Source organism: Pleurodeles waltl, chromosome 11 (assembly GCF_031143425.1).
Source record: "Pleurodeles waltl isolate 20211129_DDA chromosome 11, aPleWal1.hap1.20221129, whole genome shotgun sequence".
NCBI classification, from domain to species: Eukaryota; Metazoa; Chordata; class Amphibia; order Caudata; family Salamandridae; genus Pleurodeles; species Pleurodeles waltl.
Window position 1 is genome coordinate 484,217,476 of NC_090450.1, and position 17,992 is coordinate 484,235,467.

Genomic DNA, 17,992 nt, shown 5'->3' on the forward strand with positions numbered 1-17,992 from the left:
CGGGTAGTATTTTTAGATGCAGAAAAAGCATTTGACTAGGTGAACTGAAAGGTTCTGTGTGAGGTGCTCAGGAAAAGAAAAAAAAACTCACCATTTTATCAGGGCAATATTGCACGCATGTTTGAGAGTACAAATATAACTGAAAATGAATCGCAACATAGGATAAGACAAGGATTTAATTGTCACCATCACCCTTTGCTCTGTATAATGAATGTTTCTCAGTTAAGATGCAGATTTAAAATGCTGTAGGGTGTATGTAAGATCAAATTATATACTGATAATATATTGTTGTACTTAAAGAACAACAACATAGAATAAGTATTTAGTAATATTCAGAAAGTTGAACTGATGTCTAGATAAAATGTTAATCATCCTAAAACAGGATTGCTTCAATTTGATCTAAAAAAAATTACATTTTCGGCTCCACTCAGTGCAATTCAAGAGAACAAGATGATTTCATATTTAGGTATCCATATGAATGATGATATTGCAAACCTTTACAGCCGAAATTATGTACCCTTGATGAAAATTATTTTAAGTCAGATGTAGAGTTGGAACCAGAAGACTTTCTCATTCATAGGCAGGATTAGTTTAATTAAGAGGACTATTTTAGCTCTGTATCTGTTCTGTTTCAATTAATTACATTCAATATTTAACCAAAGTTTTTTCATAATTAAATGGGGCAAACACAAGATTTATTTGAATTACCCAAAAGGGCAGGATATGTTGTGGAAAACTGTCTCATAGATGACTTTGTGGGGCTGGGTACTGCCAGATACTGAGAAATACTATAGGTCAGCCTTTCTTGGTTATGTGAAATGACTTACTGAGATTAGGCTTGACCAAGAGATGGGCAATATTATTCACTAGACTGTAGGAGCTCAAGAGAGAATGAACTCTACTTTTTAAAATTTGGCCATCAAAAACATTCCATGAAAAGCATTATAAAATCCTCCATGACAATATACAAATGTTTGGAAATGTGACTTAAGGATTAAAGATACTCCAGTTTGAGATAATACAAATATCAAAAATATGAAAGCAAGATATGGTTACAAAAGGGAATCACTAAAATAGGTGGTTTAATAATGAGGTTAAAATTAAAATATTTTTACAAATGCAAGACCGTTTCACTTTAGCATTCAGCAGTACTGTTTTTAAATACCTACAGTTAAGAGATGTTTTGCTCACAAATATGGCCAAGTTGGAACTATTTGCCAAAGAGGTGAACTAAAAGAGCTAAAGATAAAAAAGAGCTAATTTCCTCATTCCATACAATATCAATTGAGGAAGGTGAGCCATTCTGTGAAATCCAGAAGTGGATTGCTTCCAGAGTAGCATTAACAGATTAAGAGCTACAGGAAGGCTGTTTTAAAATGCATGGTTTCAATTGGGGTTCAAATTAGTAGCAGATATTAAACCATTGTACCCTGGAGAAAATTCAGACATGATTCCCTTAGGCCTGTCTCAAATGCTCTTGATGCAATGAAAAAGGGGTGTGGGAACATATATTTGTAGACTACCCTAGAATAAAAAAAATGATGATAAATTCAAGGTCACTTATCTCTTTTGACTAATACGTACATAGAGATTGAAATGAAAACTGCTTTAACAGGCGTCCACATAAGCATAAATCAAAATAGAGCCCTCTAGATAGAGTAATGTAGTGAGGAGCTCTAGCTATAAGGAACTTCATAGCTAGGCGATGGTTGCATATGAATTCTCCTTAACTGCAGGAATGGAACGAGGCGATAAGAAAATTGATGAGCTGGTAAAAAGCTTATTATAAGGGAGCCTTCCAGCAAGTAATTCTCAAATAAAAACACAAGGTCCAAAAACCCTGATGTTATATAAAGAGCAAAAAGTAGCCATGTATCTATCTCATCTATGTACTCTACAAACAGACCTAGACATATGTTAGAAAAAGTACAATAAGATGTAATATGCAATGATTGTATATCATTAATTTATTATTTGATGTGTGTGATTTTGTTTATTTTTGTAAAATTGTTAGTGCAATTCCCCAAATGCAAAATAACATACCTTTCCATGTTAAAAGCAACACCAGTAAAAGAAAAAACTTACCTAAAGTTAGATACAGAAAAATATGTAACTGCAGTGCAATCATTGTCAGGACTCATTTTTTCAATGAAATAGTTTGCTTTTTGTTATTATAAAGCTTTTTTGAACACAAATAAAAATATTTTGGTAACATACGGTACAAAGTGGGGAAGAAGAGAACCTAAAGTATCAGAGAAAGGTAAGGATAAAAACATTGAAGACGAGTAAGCCAAGGAGAAGAGTCTGTCAGCACAAGGTACATTAGGTGAGAGTCAAGAAAGAAGGAAGGAACGCAGAGATAAAGGGGTGGGAGAGAAGTGTCACATGACTGCAATCCAGCATGTTATTTATTAATCTATGCACCTATTGTTACCTCTTTAACCACATATCCATCCTCATACATTGTTTCATTTATCCACACATCATCACACTGTAATATTTATAAGTATCCTTAAAAATCTCATTAATTTATCAATCTCTCATCACATTCTCATTCATTTATACAACCTCATACTCTCATTTATCCATCTATCCCGCAATTAGCTATACTAGCAACAACTGTTGTCAATCTCTCATTCATATATCCATCTTCTCACTCACATTTATGTATCCATCTATCTACCCTGACATACACATTCATTATGCACCCATTCTTGTATTTCCATTGTCCTTCCCTCCATCGATCCATTTATAATTACACACGTCTTCACCCTTCAACTAACAAACACTGACACCCATGGACCATGTCAGTGTTTGCTCTTTGGTGTCTCCATTGATGTTGCATCCTTTTTGCTCTTTGTCTGAAGTTCTTATGAACGTTGAACTGATGCTGGTAGATGTAATTTCACGCAGTAATGATAATCCATGTGAGATTTTTCCTCACAATCTCTTGCAATGTGTGCTTCCATGTACTAATTGCCTATATTTCTTTTGAAGTGCATTATCAGAAGAAAAGACATGCATCAAGAATCAGCAAGAAAACCCAGATGGTAAGTTTAAAAAGTCCCTATTTTAAAGGCAGAGTGTTGTGAACGTGTTTGGAAAATGAATTGAAACCAGAAGTACAAGTTGCTAGTTTAGGGGTTACTCCATGGAAAAGTATGCTAAGTTTGAGATTTTCTGGAATTGTTCTCATGGAAATCGTGCAGACTGCATAGAATAATAATGTGATCCATAAAACAAAATACCTAAGTGAGCAAAACAAATGTGGAGGTCTTCAGTTTGCAACTTCTGGTCAAGGGACCTACCATACCCTGGTATAACCCATCCCTTCATACTACTAACATTGTTACACCACTGAGTACTACAGCAAAGCCCTCAAACAGTCCCCAATATTGTAACCACAACCACTGAACTTTCACCCAAAAAAGAGTAGAAGGCTTCAACAGAGAAGACCCAAGGGGACACAAGCACAGCAGGAACCCATTCTTCCATAACAACTGTCTTTCTCAAGATTAGATTGCTTGACACCTGCGTCTTTCAGGGGATAGAAGTTACCAGCACATTTCTGTCTCAGAATTTAGTCAATAGCTGGGGAATAAAGAGAATAATTGAGAAAGAAAATTTTAGGGGCTTTGGAATTACTCACAAAAGCAGAGTCTCACTGCTGTTGTCTCTGAGAAACAACGTGGATGCTCTGTAAACTGTTTCTCTTAACTGTACAATTTAAAGGAAGATTTGTGGCTTTATAAGGTACTCATTTAGCTGAAGGCAACATGTGTCATCTGCCAACGGTCAAAGGCTTTACCGTCTGTACCTGCAGCACAAATCAACTCTCTTTAAAATTAGACAAGAAGTAGACATTCCTATGTTAGAAACACCTTCAGCTACACTGTTCACATTGCTAAGGTTGCAAATATTACCAGTAGAAGTGGTGTTGGGACAAGCGCTTGACCTAGGTATGGGCTTGATTTAGAACTCAGCTGAATGTCCTATAGGATTTAGACTTTGGTGTCACAGAGTAACTAGTCTGGTAATATCTAAATCAGGCTCATAGTTCCTTATCAGTCAGCATGTCTGGCATAGTTCTTGCCCTGAAAGATTGCCATGAAAAAAGCGGTGGGCTTTCATTGAAAGTAAATGTAGCATCTTACTAGATATAAAATATGAAATGTCTTTAAATGTGTATTTGGATTTCCCCATGACATGATACATTAAAGCATTCATTATGTATGGGCTCCCCCCACACCCAGTATTAGTGATGCCAGGAGTACCAGTAATACTGGGATGCAATATCACTAGAGGATTGAGAACTAATTCCTACATGTCTTTACAGAACATGACAATACATGCAAACATCAGGACTTCTACAATGATGTCCACACTTGAACCTGTAATTCTGGGCCTTTTTCAAAGTCAAAGTACTCCAAGTTTAACTCAGACGATTTGTCCCTGGAGAACAGTGTGATGGTACTGCATGCAGTAACGCTGCTGGAGTTGTATTACTGTTTCCGATGGAAAGTAGTATTTCCACCTGAAACAGCATAAGGAAGCCTCTTATAATGAGGGCCATGGAAACTTAAATTCTACAATTGGATGTACTAACTAAGGCACACTTGATTGTGTTCAGATAATCTTAGGTATACCTGTCTATGTTACCACCCCTTTTATCAAGTCCACTTTGTTATCTTCTGTTTATGCTAATTGACATGATAACTCAAAGGCAATTCATTAAACTGCACAATGACATGAGTATAAATTCAGTAGCAGATGTTTTAAAAAAAGGTCTGGCATCTACATGATATTGGCACCATGCAATGATAGTTAATATGAAATGGCATGCCTTCCCTCCACTTCCCAACTACATGAGTCAGTTGTTTTGAAAAAAGGACTGTGGTCAGCATGATACTGGCACTATGCAGGGTTAGATGATACTAAAGGGCATGCCTTCTATCCCCTTCTTGCTAACCGCATTTGGTTGGTGTTGTACGACACCCAAATTATACAGTGCTCTATTGCTTCATGTAAGGTTTGCACTCTGTGCGTCAACATGCATAGTTATATGCAGCAAGAGCTATGCTCTTGATCCTCCTGATTGGTTCTCAGAATTTATCTGCTTGTTTACTTTTCAGAGTGTACCTCTGGCCTGTCTGTTGGTACAGCGAGCTGCCAAAACGACCTTTTTCTCGTCAACTATGATGTTGAGCCAGAATGTGCTAATGTCGAGTTAAGAACAACATTGCAGTGGATAGCTGCCTCAGAACTTGGAATTCCAACCATGTACTTCAAGAAAACTCAGGAAAAACATTCAGAAAAGGTAGAAATCGTAAGCCGAATTGAGTCAAAAGACTGTATCTCCTTTTTTTACTCCATCCAATTGTTAGACAGGATGCCTTGGTGTGGTCTTCTCCAACCTTTTTCCTTCCTCCCTCCTGTTTTCTAAATGTGTTGTTGTTGGCATTAGGACCCTGTGCATTTTACCTTTGCTAACTAGTGCTAAAGTGATTATGCTCTCTCCTTTAAATATGGTACAAATGGCTAACACCTGATTTGTATATTTAATTTACTTATAAGTCCCTAGTATATGGTACTACATGAACCCATAGCTTATAAATTAAATGTTCCTGCTTTGCCTGCAGCACTCATTGTGTCACCCACGTACGTATTAGAGTACTTGAATGCATTTGTCAGCATAGCGATTCAGGAATCATGCACCCTAGCTAATACCCCAGTTTTGGCGAATATATCAGGTTTGCACAAAAAATAGTCCCTTTGGAAGAGCAAGAGGTGGTTAAGCCATTTATGTAAATTCCAATCTACCTGCAAAGGTTACAAAGCTGGAGACACAATAACCCTGGTTACTGGCTTTATGTTTGGATGGCTAGTCCCAACTGATTATTTGACCCTTGTAAATGTTTATATTCATCCCAAAGTGAATCTTCAGCAGTGGATAAGCTCATAATGCACATGCTGCAGCTGAAAAAAGTCTGTTTGACAGACAATCTGCATATTAATGGAGACTTTAACTTAAACCTATTCCTTCACCCTGATGAGGATCATGTTAACACAATTAGAGCCCTGCCAGACCAATGCCACCCATGCTGCAAGTGTAAAGTCAAGATTGGAAAAAAAATGATAAGAGCCTGTGAGCTGGCTGGCACAATAGCCGTTTTCCCCATAACTTAGAACTGGTAAAATAATTGCACAGTGATACAAACATTCTAAAAAAATAAAGGTGTTGACTTTCAAGAGAAATAGCCACAAAATCCTATGGGATAAGCTTCTACATGTTTCGAACCAAGAAAACTCTAGGACATTCTGGAAACTGGTTAATGAAATCAGCAGAGGCATAAGAGCAGCAAACAAGGCTAACATCAGCAAGGATGCCTGGATAAAATATTTGACATTGCATTTCACAGGGGGCATGGTTGGTCCCACCTCTCTAGTGCTACCCTCTCAAACATTCTTGTGGCTCGCTGGAATACTCTGCCTCAGCAATAACCAAGATTATTGAGAACTCATGTCCTGATTATGCTCCTAGACCAAACCCCAAGCACTTTTCACACCAAATGCACCTCTATAGGCAAGCTTTCTGGAGGTGATGTTCAACACCATACTATCTTGTGGGATCAATGCAATTAGATGGAGAGGCTCAATTATCCATCCAATCTTCAAAGGAAGATCAGCATCATCCCCAAGTTATTACCATCTTAAAGCGCTGTTGGACGTGAACTTCAAATACTTTTCATCATTGTTGCTTCAAGATCTGTCGGCGTGGGTGCTTGAAATAGGCAGGCTGCTGCTAAATCAGATGGGGTTAAAAATTAACCTAGGAACTCTCTCAAACCTGATGGCTGTAGGCCTAATTATGAAAACAGCAAATGACACCCACACGCCGCTCTATATGTGTTTTTTCAACTTTACAGCAGTGTTTGACCGGGTACCACGGGACAAGCTATGGAAAAAGCTTCAGTGTTGGAGGGTCCCGCACAATTTATTGAGGCAATCAGGCTGGTCTATGCAAATACCTGGGTTAAGGTCAAGGATGGAGATGGAACCTGACAGTCAAGGGAGGTGAGGACATTGATAGGTCTAAAATAGGGGTGTGCCCTCGCCCCCTCTTATTCCATCTGTACATCTCAGACCTGTCTCTGAATCTTGATGGGCTGGCATGTCATGCTCCGAGCCGTGGTTGACTTCCCTTGTCAAGTATCCTCTAGGCAGATGACCTGCTTCTCTTCTGCAATACTAAGGTAGGGCTACAAAGATTAATTGATCGCTTAGCAGTGTATGCAGATGATAATCAGCTAGAGATGAACCTAAGGAAAACCAAGGTCATCCCGCGAAATTTGAACATTTTCAAGCAAAGCAAATGGCTCCTCAATGGACCCACGATATAAGAAGCAACCAGTTATGTCTATCTAGGGGTCAAGCTAGACTTGAGGGCTACATTCCCACCACAAAGGAAAGTGATCAGAAGAAAAGCGTTTTGCTTTCCCGACCCAAGCAAAATCTCTCTGTTGTCACCATCTCATACCCTTAGTTATAGTAATTAAGTCAAAATTGATGCCAACTCTCTCATACTGAGGGAAAAGAATGTTGGGCTTAGACGCCAGCCTACTGGACAAGCTCACAAATCAGATGTTTAGCACATTTTCCAACTACTGAGATCAGCATTGCTCGCTCAAGTTCTTGCTGGTAAGGCAAACTCTTGCCAGACAATGGACTTTTGTGAAATCCTGCCATAAATTGAGGAATTCTACAAAGGAGACATCAGCCCATTACATATAGTCAGAAACAACCTCCAAAGATGGAAAGGCGACTATAAAAGGTACTTAGAGGAGAGCATTGAAACACATTGCCTTGGTGAGCTCTGGCAGATAGGCACAACCTAGCAAGTGTTCAACAGAATAGTGAAGAAAAGTGTGAGGTTGCAAAGCCGGTGGGAAGATAACATTACATTAGCCAAGACAGCACACAGGTGGCTGGTGCCAAACCTGTATGATGAGCTAAAGGTCCAGCCCCAAGTTGAGGCCGCTTTTTCTATAAAAGTCAAGAAGAAGCTAATATCAATGAGATTGAAAGTGCGTCCTACCTTCGACTTTAAACTGAAACGGCAGAAGGAGGGGCAATGGGAGGACGCGATGTGACACTGCAGTCAAAGGAAACACTGCTGCATGTCCTTTGAATTTTCCCCCACCTAAGTATGCAATGTAGGGTCCTGAGTGAATTTAAGACCTTAAGAATTAGGACCTGCAGACCAGCTGTAGGGGTGGGTGGTGAGCTCTGCTCTGCTGGTAGAGTTAAAAGAGTTTTTGACACTCTGTGCTCCGCTTGGAGTGCGGAGTTCGGCCAAAAACTCTGCTAGCTCGGCAGCATAGCAAAGCTCACAGGGGTGCGCACTGCGCTTGTGTGGCCCATAATTGGGCTGCACTTTACACTCTGCCCAGAATGAAGACAACATTTGCCCTACAACAGGCAAGGAGACCCCTAGCTAAGGCTTTGCTTTCTGCCGGTCAGCGTGGAGCGGCTGCAAGCTGCTGCTGAGGGGCTGCACCGGCGCCAGCTCTGGATCCAGGCATCCCTCCTTTCACTGACCTCAGCAGCCTTGGAGCTGGGGGTAGAGGGAGGCAGCGAGTCAGGCCACTGGCAACGAGGACCCTGGACCCTGACAGTTTTCAGGTCAGACCTTTGTTTCACTTTCTCTTCCATGTGCACATGGGGCCTGGCACTGGGCATGGACAGTATTTGCATATGAGGGGGGTCTGTGCTTGGAAAAAAGGAAACTTGCAGTCAGAGCTCCACTTAACAAGAACCTGTCTCCCCAGTAGTGGTGTGACAAAGGCCCCCACAGCCCCTGTGGTCAGGGGGCCCCTGAGCTCCATAGGGCCGCCTCAAGACAGTACTCTGTGCACAGGTGCAGGCCTCTAACTGGGTCCTGGGGGAGGGGGGGCCCGATCAACCCTACTGCTCCCCAGAGACCCTGGAAAAGGAAGTGATGCTATGGGGTGTGTTGCTGAGGCCAGCAGGGAGAGCATCAGCTGCTGAGTGGTAGTCTGGCAGCTCCTGCCAGAAAGAAATGTGTGTGGCCTGAGAGAGTGCCTTGGAGCCCAGTGGCAAGCATGGCTAGGCACATTGTGAAAATGCCAGGCTGCTGGGGGTGAGCTGGTTTGCTGCTGCTAGTGCTGGGCCTTAAAGAAAGGGCAGTCTAAGGCTGTGTGTAAGTATAGACGAAACAATTGCTGGGCTGGTGCAAGGCAGAGGGTGTGCTTGGTCCTCTGTAGCAAGTTTGTGAAGGAGGGCAGTTGGTGAAGGGAAGTGTGCAGGTGTGGTTGAGAGCAGCAGGCTCCAGGCCGTTGGGCTATGTCAACAAAAGAGGCCTGAAACAGCAGGTTTTGCTGCCTACGGCCATCGATACAACTCTGAATGCGCCCGATCTCAGAAGCGCTAAGCAGAGTTGGCCCTTAGTACTAGGGCAGACGGCATTCCTCCACACGCAAAACTCTCCGGAATTTCACAGAGGTTTTATTTATTTTTTGTAAATTTTTTATTAGAGAAAAATATAAGACGATACACAGTATGCATTGACATTTTTTCAGTAATCCGTAGTTCAGTCGGTAATTTTACAAATGATATCTGAATGTACATTGTCTAATAGGTACACTGATTCGTCGACATAGACTGTGGTTTGAAGATTAGGGAGGGTCCGGGGAAGGGGGGTAAAGGTTATTGGGGGGTCAGATTGTAGTAGAGGGGAGCAGGAGAGAGAAGAATGATAGAGAGGAGAGCGGGGAGGTAGGGAGGTTAGGTAGAATATTAGGGGGGAAGGGCAAGTATTTTGGCTCAGTGTTTCTGGGTTGTTAGATGGATATTCCAGTTGTTCCTCGTCATTTGCCGACGATCTTACAGGATTATGCTATGTGGTACGTTTATCAGAGTGTATTTTAGGGTGGGTCAAGAGGATACATTTATGGGGGGGGGAGGGCCATTCCGGGGGAGGGTAGACAAGGGAGAGTATCTGTGTAGATTCAGGGTTAGATGTATAAAGAATCCGGCCTTGCCTACTAATGTTGGACAGTTAGCCTCTGGTCGAGCAAATCAAAGAAGGATAGTTTCTAGTACGTATTTAAGCGGGTCGATATGACATGGTGTAAAGGGTGTTCTCTGGGATGAATAGTCTACGGAGTGGAGGAAAAGGGTAGGAAGGGAGGGGAGCGAGGGAAAGAGAGAAAGGAAGATGATGGGGTGTCAGCTGCCATCCACTGACCATCAGCCAGCTGCCTCATGGTCTTGTCAGGAAGGGGCTCCACATTTCTGTAAATAGGGCCGCTTGATCCTGTAGGTTATAAATGACTCGCTCATGGGTAGCTGTTTGGAACATGGCTGTCATCCATTCCGTTGGTGTTGGGGCAACAGCAGACCTCCAGTGTCGAAGAATGCAGATTTTCGCTGTGGCAATTGCCGTGTGAAGTAGCCGTTTATGGGGACGTGACAGGGAGGGGTATGGGCGCATGTCGTGTAAGATAATGAGTGTTGTTGGTGACGGGTTTGGTATTGATATGAAATCCCTAAGTGTCTGGAACACAGCTTCCCATAGGGGCTGTATCGTCGGACAGTGGCACAGAATATGAAGTAGATCGCAATGGAGATCTGCACATCGCCAACACCTCGCGTGTGGTATCAGACCTGCCCTGAAGAGTTTTGTGGGAGTCCAGTACCAGTCCTGGAGGATTTTGGAGAGACAGAATTTCAGATGGGCCTCGCGGACCCCCCTGTCTAGGGCTTCGATTATGTCTTGCCATTCTTCTTCTGTGTAGGCTATCGCTAGTCGATCTTGCCATCTAAGACGCAGTCGCTCTAGGAGAGGTTGCTAGTAAAGATGGTTCGTAATCTCTGCGTATAGACCAGCCATAACTCCTCTGTGTCGGCCCCATTTCTGCAGGTAATTGACAACGGGTGAGGTTTTGATCGTCCACGGGGGGTCCTAGGGCCTTGCGCATACAGTGCATGAGTTGCATGTACCTCCATTCCTGATTTTTGTGAATTCCGAACTCTTCCCGTAGGGATTCAAAGGACCGGAAATCATTGCCATCTATTATTTGGGTTATGTTGTGGATACCAGCGTCGCTCCACTGGGGCCATCTTAGGGTACTTTCCCCTATTTTTATACATTTGTTTCCCGCTAAAGGGGCTTGAGCATGTAGAGAAGGGTGCACTCCCAGTAGCCGGTGGGCTCTGCGACACGCTGCATTTGTGGCCGCTAGGATAGGGTTGGACGAGTAAGAGTAGTCGGTATATATCCCGCCTAGTTCGGAGTGCTGTCCCTGTATGTGTTTCTCCGTGATTGTCCATTGTGGGGGGTCTGGGGTGCCTGGTAATGTGTAGGCTAGTTGTGATAGTTGTAGGGCTAAAGCGTATTGTTCTACTGAGGGTAGACCTAGTCCTCCATAGGGTCTGCGCGCTAATATTGTCCCCGGTTTTAGTCTTGGCCGTATAGAACCCCAGACAAAGGACCTTATCAAGGTATCAATCCTTTGGAGAAGAGAGAGCGGAATCTGTAGGGGGAGCATGCCTAAAACATATGTGAAGCGGGGGAGGGTGACCATCCTAACCGCCTGTGTTCTGCCCCACATAGATAGGCCGAGTAAGGTCCACTTTGCAAAGTCCTGTTTCATCTGGGATATAAAAGGGTCTAGATTATCCCTGACCATGTGTTCTAAGCCTCGGTTAATATATGTCCCCAGATATTTGAGGTGGGTTGGGGTCCATTTAAATGGGCGGCCATGGATTGCAGCTCTCGTTGTTACGCGAGATAGGGGCAACGATTCACTCTTGTCCCAGTTTACTCGATACCCGGACAAGGGTGCAAAGCTTTCTATGATAGAGAGTAGGGATGGGATGGATCTTTCTAAGTCAGACAAGGTTAACAGAATATCGTCTGCATATAAATAGATTTTGGAGGAACCCCCTGGTAAGGAGATGCCTGTTATCCGTTGAGAATTCCTTATAGTTGCCGCCAGCGGTTCCATTGCTAGGAGGAATAAGAGCGGAGACAAAGGGCAGCCCTGTCGAGTGTCCCTTCCAATGGGGAATGGGTCCAACAGAAAGCCCCCACAGTTAACTTGTGCCGTAGGGTGATCGTATAATAATCGGACTTTAGAAATAAATTGATCTCCGAGACCAAAATGTTTCATGGTGGTGAATAAATAGGGCCATTCGATGCTGTCAAATGCCTTCTCCGTGTCGAGGGATAGTGCCTAGGCTTCTTCTGGTAGGTTTAACGATTCAAGCAGGGTGTGGCATAGTGTGCACATATGGTTTCTGGAAGTGCGGCCCGGTACAAATCCCACCTGGGTATTATGGATTAGGGACGGTATGACTTTGCGTAGACGTGCTGCAAGGACACTAGCTAGTACTTTAACGTCTCCGTTTAAAAGGGAGATGGGGCGATAGCTACTGCAGAGTAGGGGGTCCCTTCCAGGTTTAGGCAGGGCACCCAGAGAGCCCTCCTGGCACGCCTCCATGAGTGTAGTTGTCTTTTCTCCTGACCATCTGTAAAATTCCGCGGGGAATCCATCTTCGCCCGGGGATTTATGGTATGGGAGTTTTGTGATAACCTGTGTGATTTCTTCCCTGCTTATGTCGCCTTCAAGGAGAGCTCGGCCGGCTTCTGATAGGCAGGGCAATTTTGCCACAATGAAAAATGCCTCTGTCTGTGCCTGGTTGGTCGTTGTTTCGGGGGTGTAGAGGTGTTGATAATATGTAGCAAATTCATTCACAATGTCTTGCGGGTGGGTCAGTACTGCTCCGAAGGGAGACGTTATGGCTGGGATAGCTGAGGCAGCATCTCTCTGTCGGAGCTGTGCCGCTAAGAGGCGTCCGGCCTTTTCTCCTTGTTCATAGTGGCGGTGACGTAACCTTTGTAGTGCATATTCTGCCTGTGTTGTGTAAAGATCGTTATGTGCCATTTGGGCTTGTTCGAGGGAGCGGCGTAGCGCTGGGGACAGCTGAGTAGTGTATTGTTTGGTGAGGCGTTGGATCGTGTTTTCTAGGGTGCGGTAGCGGACCTCCCTATCTCTATTGGCCAGTGCTGCATCCCTCATCATGTTCCCTCTCAGAGTGGCCTTAGCCGCTGCCCATAAGACCCGCTTGGATGTCACAGAGCCTATATTTTCGGTCATATATGTGGATATGTGGGCCTTGAGTTGCTCTTCCCCTGAGGGGAACGGTATCTGTGTATGGCAAAGCGCCATGGTTTACGACCAGGAGAGGTCAAGCCCACCTGAATAGAGAGTAAAATCGGGGAATGGTCTGAGAGTCCGCTATCCAAGATACTAGGGTCTTGTATTTGGGGGATTATGGTGTGTGATACGAGAAAATAGTCCAGGCGTGATTGGGTGCCATGGACGGACGAAATGAATGTGAATTCCTTATCCTTTGGGTGTGCTAGTCTCCAGCAGTCGACTAGGCCTACATCTGCTGTGATGTCCGTCAGTAAGGTCCTATCGGAATTATTACCCACATCGATGGGTCCTGTCCTATCCAGTATGGCATCTCTAGCAAGGTTCCAATCCCCCCGATGATATAACGTGTGGTCCCTATTTCGGTCAGTACGCGATTGAGTTGTAGGAAGAAGGAATGCTTTGACCCGGTTGGTGCATAGACAGAGCCCACACATAGGAAGGTATTTCCTATTTTCAGTTTGACAAATGTATATCTCCCTTCTGTGTCATTCCATGTTTTAATGATCGTGGTCGGCAGAGATTTACGTATTAGTATCGCTACGCCAAATTTACGAGGTGTGCCTCCCTTGGTTCCCTGATCTTCTGGACAGCAGCTGAGGGAGACCTTTCCTACCCAGTCACGTCTAAGTTTATCGGACTCTACATTGTCAAGATGTGTTTCTTGGATCAGGGCTATGTCTGCTTTTTTAGATTGAAAATATGACAAGATCTTTTTCCATTTGATGTAGTTTGTCATGCCATGAACATTCCAGGAGAGGATTCGTAGTGGGTGCACTATGTGGGGGTTTGTCTCTGGCATACTGAGTTAGAGGAAGGAGTTTCAACAATACTGGGGGTGGTAGTCGTGTGGTGCTGTGTTCGCTGTAATATAAATATTTGGGAGTTCGAGGGGTGAGACGGAGGCAGCTGATGAGGGTCGGGTACCCCAACAAGAAAAGGGGGTGGGGGAGAAACAAGAACTTGGAGGGGTTGGTGAGGGAGGGGAAAGGGATAATATGGGAGAAAAGAAGGCTAGAGTTAGCGTTTGTCTGTGAAGTGGGACGGATGTGTTGATTGGGAGGGGAAAAGGTTGGAGGGATATAGGGGGGACCGGGAGTACTATGCTCCCTTGGGGACGGTCTGTAAACGGCGAGTCCGAGTCCTATCCGAGCTCCTAATGCCATCGGTGCAGCCTCTCTGCCGAGGAGGCGGCGTTGGGGCAAGGGGCGGCCAGTATTGATCCAAGGCGGTCGAATGCACAGGTTCTGAGCTGAGCTCCGGAGGGGGGGAACGGATAAAGGGGAAAGCCATGGGCATATTATGGGAGGGGGGGGTCCGGGAGAGGGTAGTAGCTATTTTAATGAGGGAGGGTATGATGTGTAGATAGTGGGGGGGGGGATTTGGTGACATCATTTTAATATGGTGAGGGTGGGCATAGTGGGAAAGGTGGTAGAGGGGGAGTTCACACTGGCCTGGATTAAGAGATGGACAAAGATCCAGTTGATACCTTGCAATGTCCAGTGTCTAATATAATAGGTTAAATGTTTATCCTATTTTCGAGTGAAAGGGGGCTAGCGATCATTGTACTTGATGTATGTCATCGCAATGGGTTCTATGTTGTGAGGGTATATTGGTCGAGGAGGGGGGTGGGTGTGGATTAGGGTGTGTATTTGTAATCATGATTATAATGATAGATGTAAATGTGATAATGATTTTAATGTAGATGTTACAGTAGGTGTTGATATAGATGTAAGGGGGGAGAGAAATGATTTGTGGGATCAAAGGGTGGGTGCCTAAAGGGGGGCCAGAGGAGAGGAGAGGGCGGGGGGAGGGTGTAAAGTAACATAATGCCGGTTCAGATCAGGATATTGGAGTACATTTGCACATAATAACAGTTGAGATATTACTATACTGATATAGCATAATATCGCTATGTCAAACAACATAATGTCAAACAGCATAATGTCACTGCAACCTGTTAATCTGTATAACATAACATAATATAATATAGCATAACGTAACACAATATAACTTATTGCCACACAGGTAATCGTATTACATTCTATTAGTTTATATGTCGTGGGACCAGCCCCGGGGTGGGTGTTGTTATTGAAGGGTGGAACATGGGTTGTACATGCAAGTGGTTGATCTACTGCTCATCATCTACGTGGTCAGGTGCCATCGCGAGTATATAGAGGGGTTGCATCCCCCTCATGGGGAGGATTCTGGGGAATGCGTATGAATGTCGGTCTATTTGTTATGCCTCCATGGAGATATAGGGGGTGATTCTGATCCCGCCAAGCGGGAATCGCCAGAAGACCGTACCGCGGTCGAAAGACCGCGGCGGTCATTCTGGGTTTCCCACTGGGCTGGCGGGCGACCGCCAAAAGGCTGCCCGCCAGCCCAGTGGGAAACAGCCTTCCCACGAGGACGCCGGCTCAGAATTGAGCCGGCGGAGTGGGAAGGTGCGACGAGTGCAGTGGCACCCGTCGCGTATTTCAGTGTCTGCATAGCAGACACTGAAATACTTTGTGGGGCCCCCAGGGGCCCCGCAGCACCCCCTACCGCCATCCTGTTCCTGGCGGGAGACCCGCCAGGAACAGGATGGCGGTAGGGGGTGTCAGAATCCCCATGGCGGCGGGGAGGATTCTCAAGGGCAGCGGAAAGTCGGCGGTACACCGCCGACTTTCCGTTTCTGGCCGCGGCTGAACCGCCGCGGTCAGAATGCCCAGCGGTGCACCGCCAGCCTGTTGGCGGTGCTACCGCCGTCATTCGCCCTGGCGGTTTTTACCGCCAGGGTTAGAATGACCACCATAGTGTTCCCGTAAGAAGTAGTCGCGCATCTCCGTAATATGTAATGTTGTGTTGTATTATATCTTATCGTCCCCTGTGGCAGGTGATCATGTTGTGCCAGTACTCTGGTAATCGTCGGGATGTGTATTATTGCGTGTAGATTATATTACATTTGTTTCCCGGTGCGGCCGTTTAAGGGAGAAGTGGAAGGTGGTAGGTTCAGCTGAAAGGGGTCAGCATTACGACTTGTCTGCAGAATCGGGCCTGTTCATGTAGTCTTGTTGTTATTGTGTGGTGTTGTGTTGTTGGATGTTCTATATTGTAGTAGCGCTGTGAGGGGGGATGAACGGCAGCTTCTCTTTAGGTGTTGGAACGTGTCCCTACTGAGCAGGGTCCCGATGTATGTGTTTGCATCACCTGTGGGGTCTGCAAGATCCGGCTTGTGCGTTTGACGTTATACAATGGACGTCTATGCAACAGTGTCATAGAATAAGGCCTGTGTTATCTTGTAGGACATGTAAACATAATGGTCATCTAATGTTGTTAAAAGGGTTATTGACGATTGTTAAGTAATAATGGCCACAAACAAAACCCGGGTTTGTACTCATCCTTCCGTGAGTTCTCATCGTTCAGGTTTCAATGTCTTGTAATCATCTCACTTGCGCCCAATGAGGGATCGGTGTCTCAGGGGGGTACAGTCGTTGGTTTTAGAGGTGATCTGGATTTGTCCCTTTCTGACAGTTGGGTGTAGGTTGCCACAGCGTGGAGAACCTGACCCCTGTCGTCGTGTAGTCTGGCTAGTCTCTCTGCGTCCCTGCCCCTTTGATTGAGGTCGGTGTCATGATGGAGCGGGCCTTCTTTCTCTGGGCCCAGGGGTAACAGTCCTCCCCCTTCGTTTTCTCTCCCGGTATCTTGTGAACAGTCTGGATTGGTAGAGTCCATAGGCTGATGTTGAAAAGAGTCAAGGAAAAGGCTCAGTTCATCTGGGTTATAGAAGTCTTTGGATATACTGTTATTGGTGACCCACATTCTGGCGGGGTCGAAGAGGCCGAATTTCATCCCCAGTTGGCGAAGTCAAGGTCTTAGAGCTAGGAAGGCTTTTCTTCGTTCGTTGGTGTCCTTGGAGTAATCAGCCGTTATTCGGATGTCATATTGGCCTATCCGGAAAGGGCCCTGTTTATGCGCCGCTTGTAATATCTGTCGGGCATGATTGTGGCGTAATAGACAAGCGATTATCGGTCTGGGTCTTAAAGATGTGTCAGAACGTTTCGGGCCTACTCTGTGTGCTCTTTGGAATTCCAGCGGTGGGTCGAAGTCCAGGGAGGTTAGTTTGGGGAGAACGGAGCCCAGGAAGGCCTGCATGTCTGTGCCTTCTTCATGCTCCTGGATTCCCAGTAGGCGAATGTTATCTCTTCGACTCCTATCCTCTAGGTCTGTGAGTTTACTCCTAAGGTAAAGGAGGTCTTGGTCTCTGTCTCGATAAGTGGTCACCTGCGTTTCTAATGAGCCCATGCGGTGTTCCAAGCCTGTCATCCTGGTTTGAAAACCTGCAATGTCTGATCTCATAGATTTGGTTTCCAGGGTCAGTGAAGATAGAGAAGCGTCCATTCCCTCTATTCGGCGGCTGACAGCGGTGATCTCCTGTAGTATTTTTTCCATGGTTATGGATTGTTCCTTGTCAGACATTGCGGTGGATTGCGTTGGGGAGGGTGGTGAGTGAGGTCCTGTTATCGTAGGTGTTGGGCACCTGTGATGAAGAGCTTCGGAGAATAATAATTGTCGTGCCGACTTACCAGTGGATTTCTGGTTTGTTTTGCTGCCGGGCATCGCCTCGTCCGTCTGTGTGTGTTGTCCAGCTGATTCCAGAGTTTTCCTCGGAGTCTGGCGAAAGCAGCGTTACGCAGTCAGCCGGCTCTTGTCTTGTTCTGACTTTTGATATTCTCTCTTTTTTTTTTTTTTTTCTTTTCTTTTCCCCT

General features: G+C 44.9%; 1 protein-coding gene across 2 annotated transcripts in view; it reads left to right on the forward strand.

Moving 5' to 3' along the window:
* SPHKAP (SPHK1 interactor, AKAP domain containing) overlaps positions 1-17,992 on the forward strand; it is a 1,657,471-nt gene that overhangs the window by 1,517,353 nt on the left and 122,126 nt on the right. For both annotated transcript variants that reach the window (XM_069213857.1, XM_069213858.1), the window contains 2 exons: positions 2,998-3,050; positions 5,133-5,317. In XM_069213857.1, coding sequence (XP_069069958.1) covers positions 2,998-3,050; positions 5,133-5,317 — 238 coding nt within the window. The remainder of the gene's footprint in view (positions 1-2,997; positions 3,051-5,132; positions 5,318-17,992) is intronic.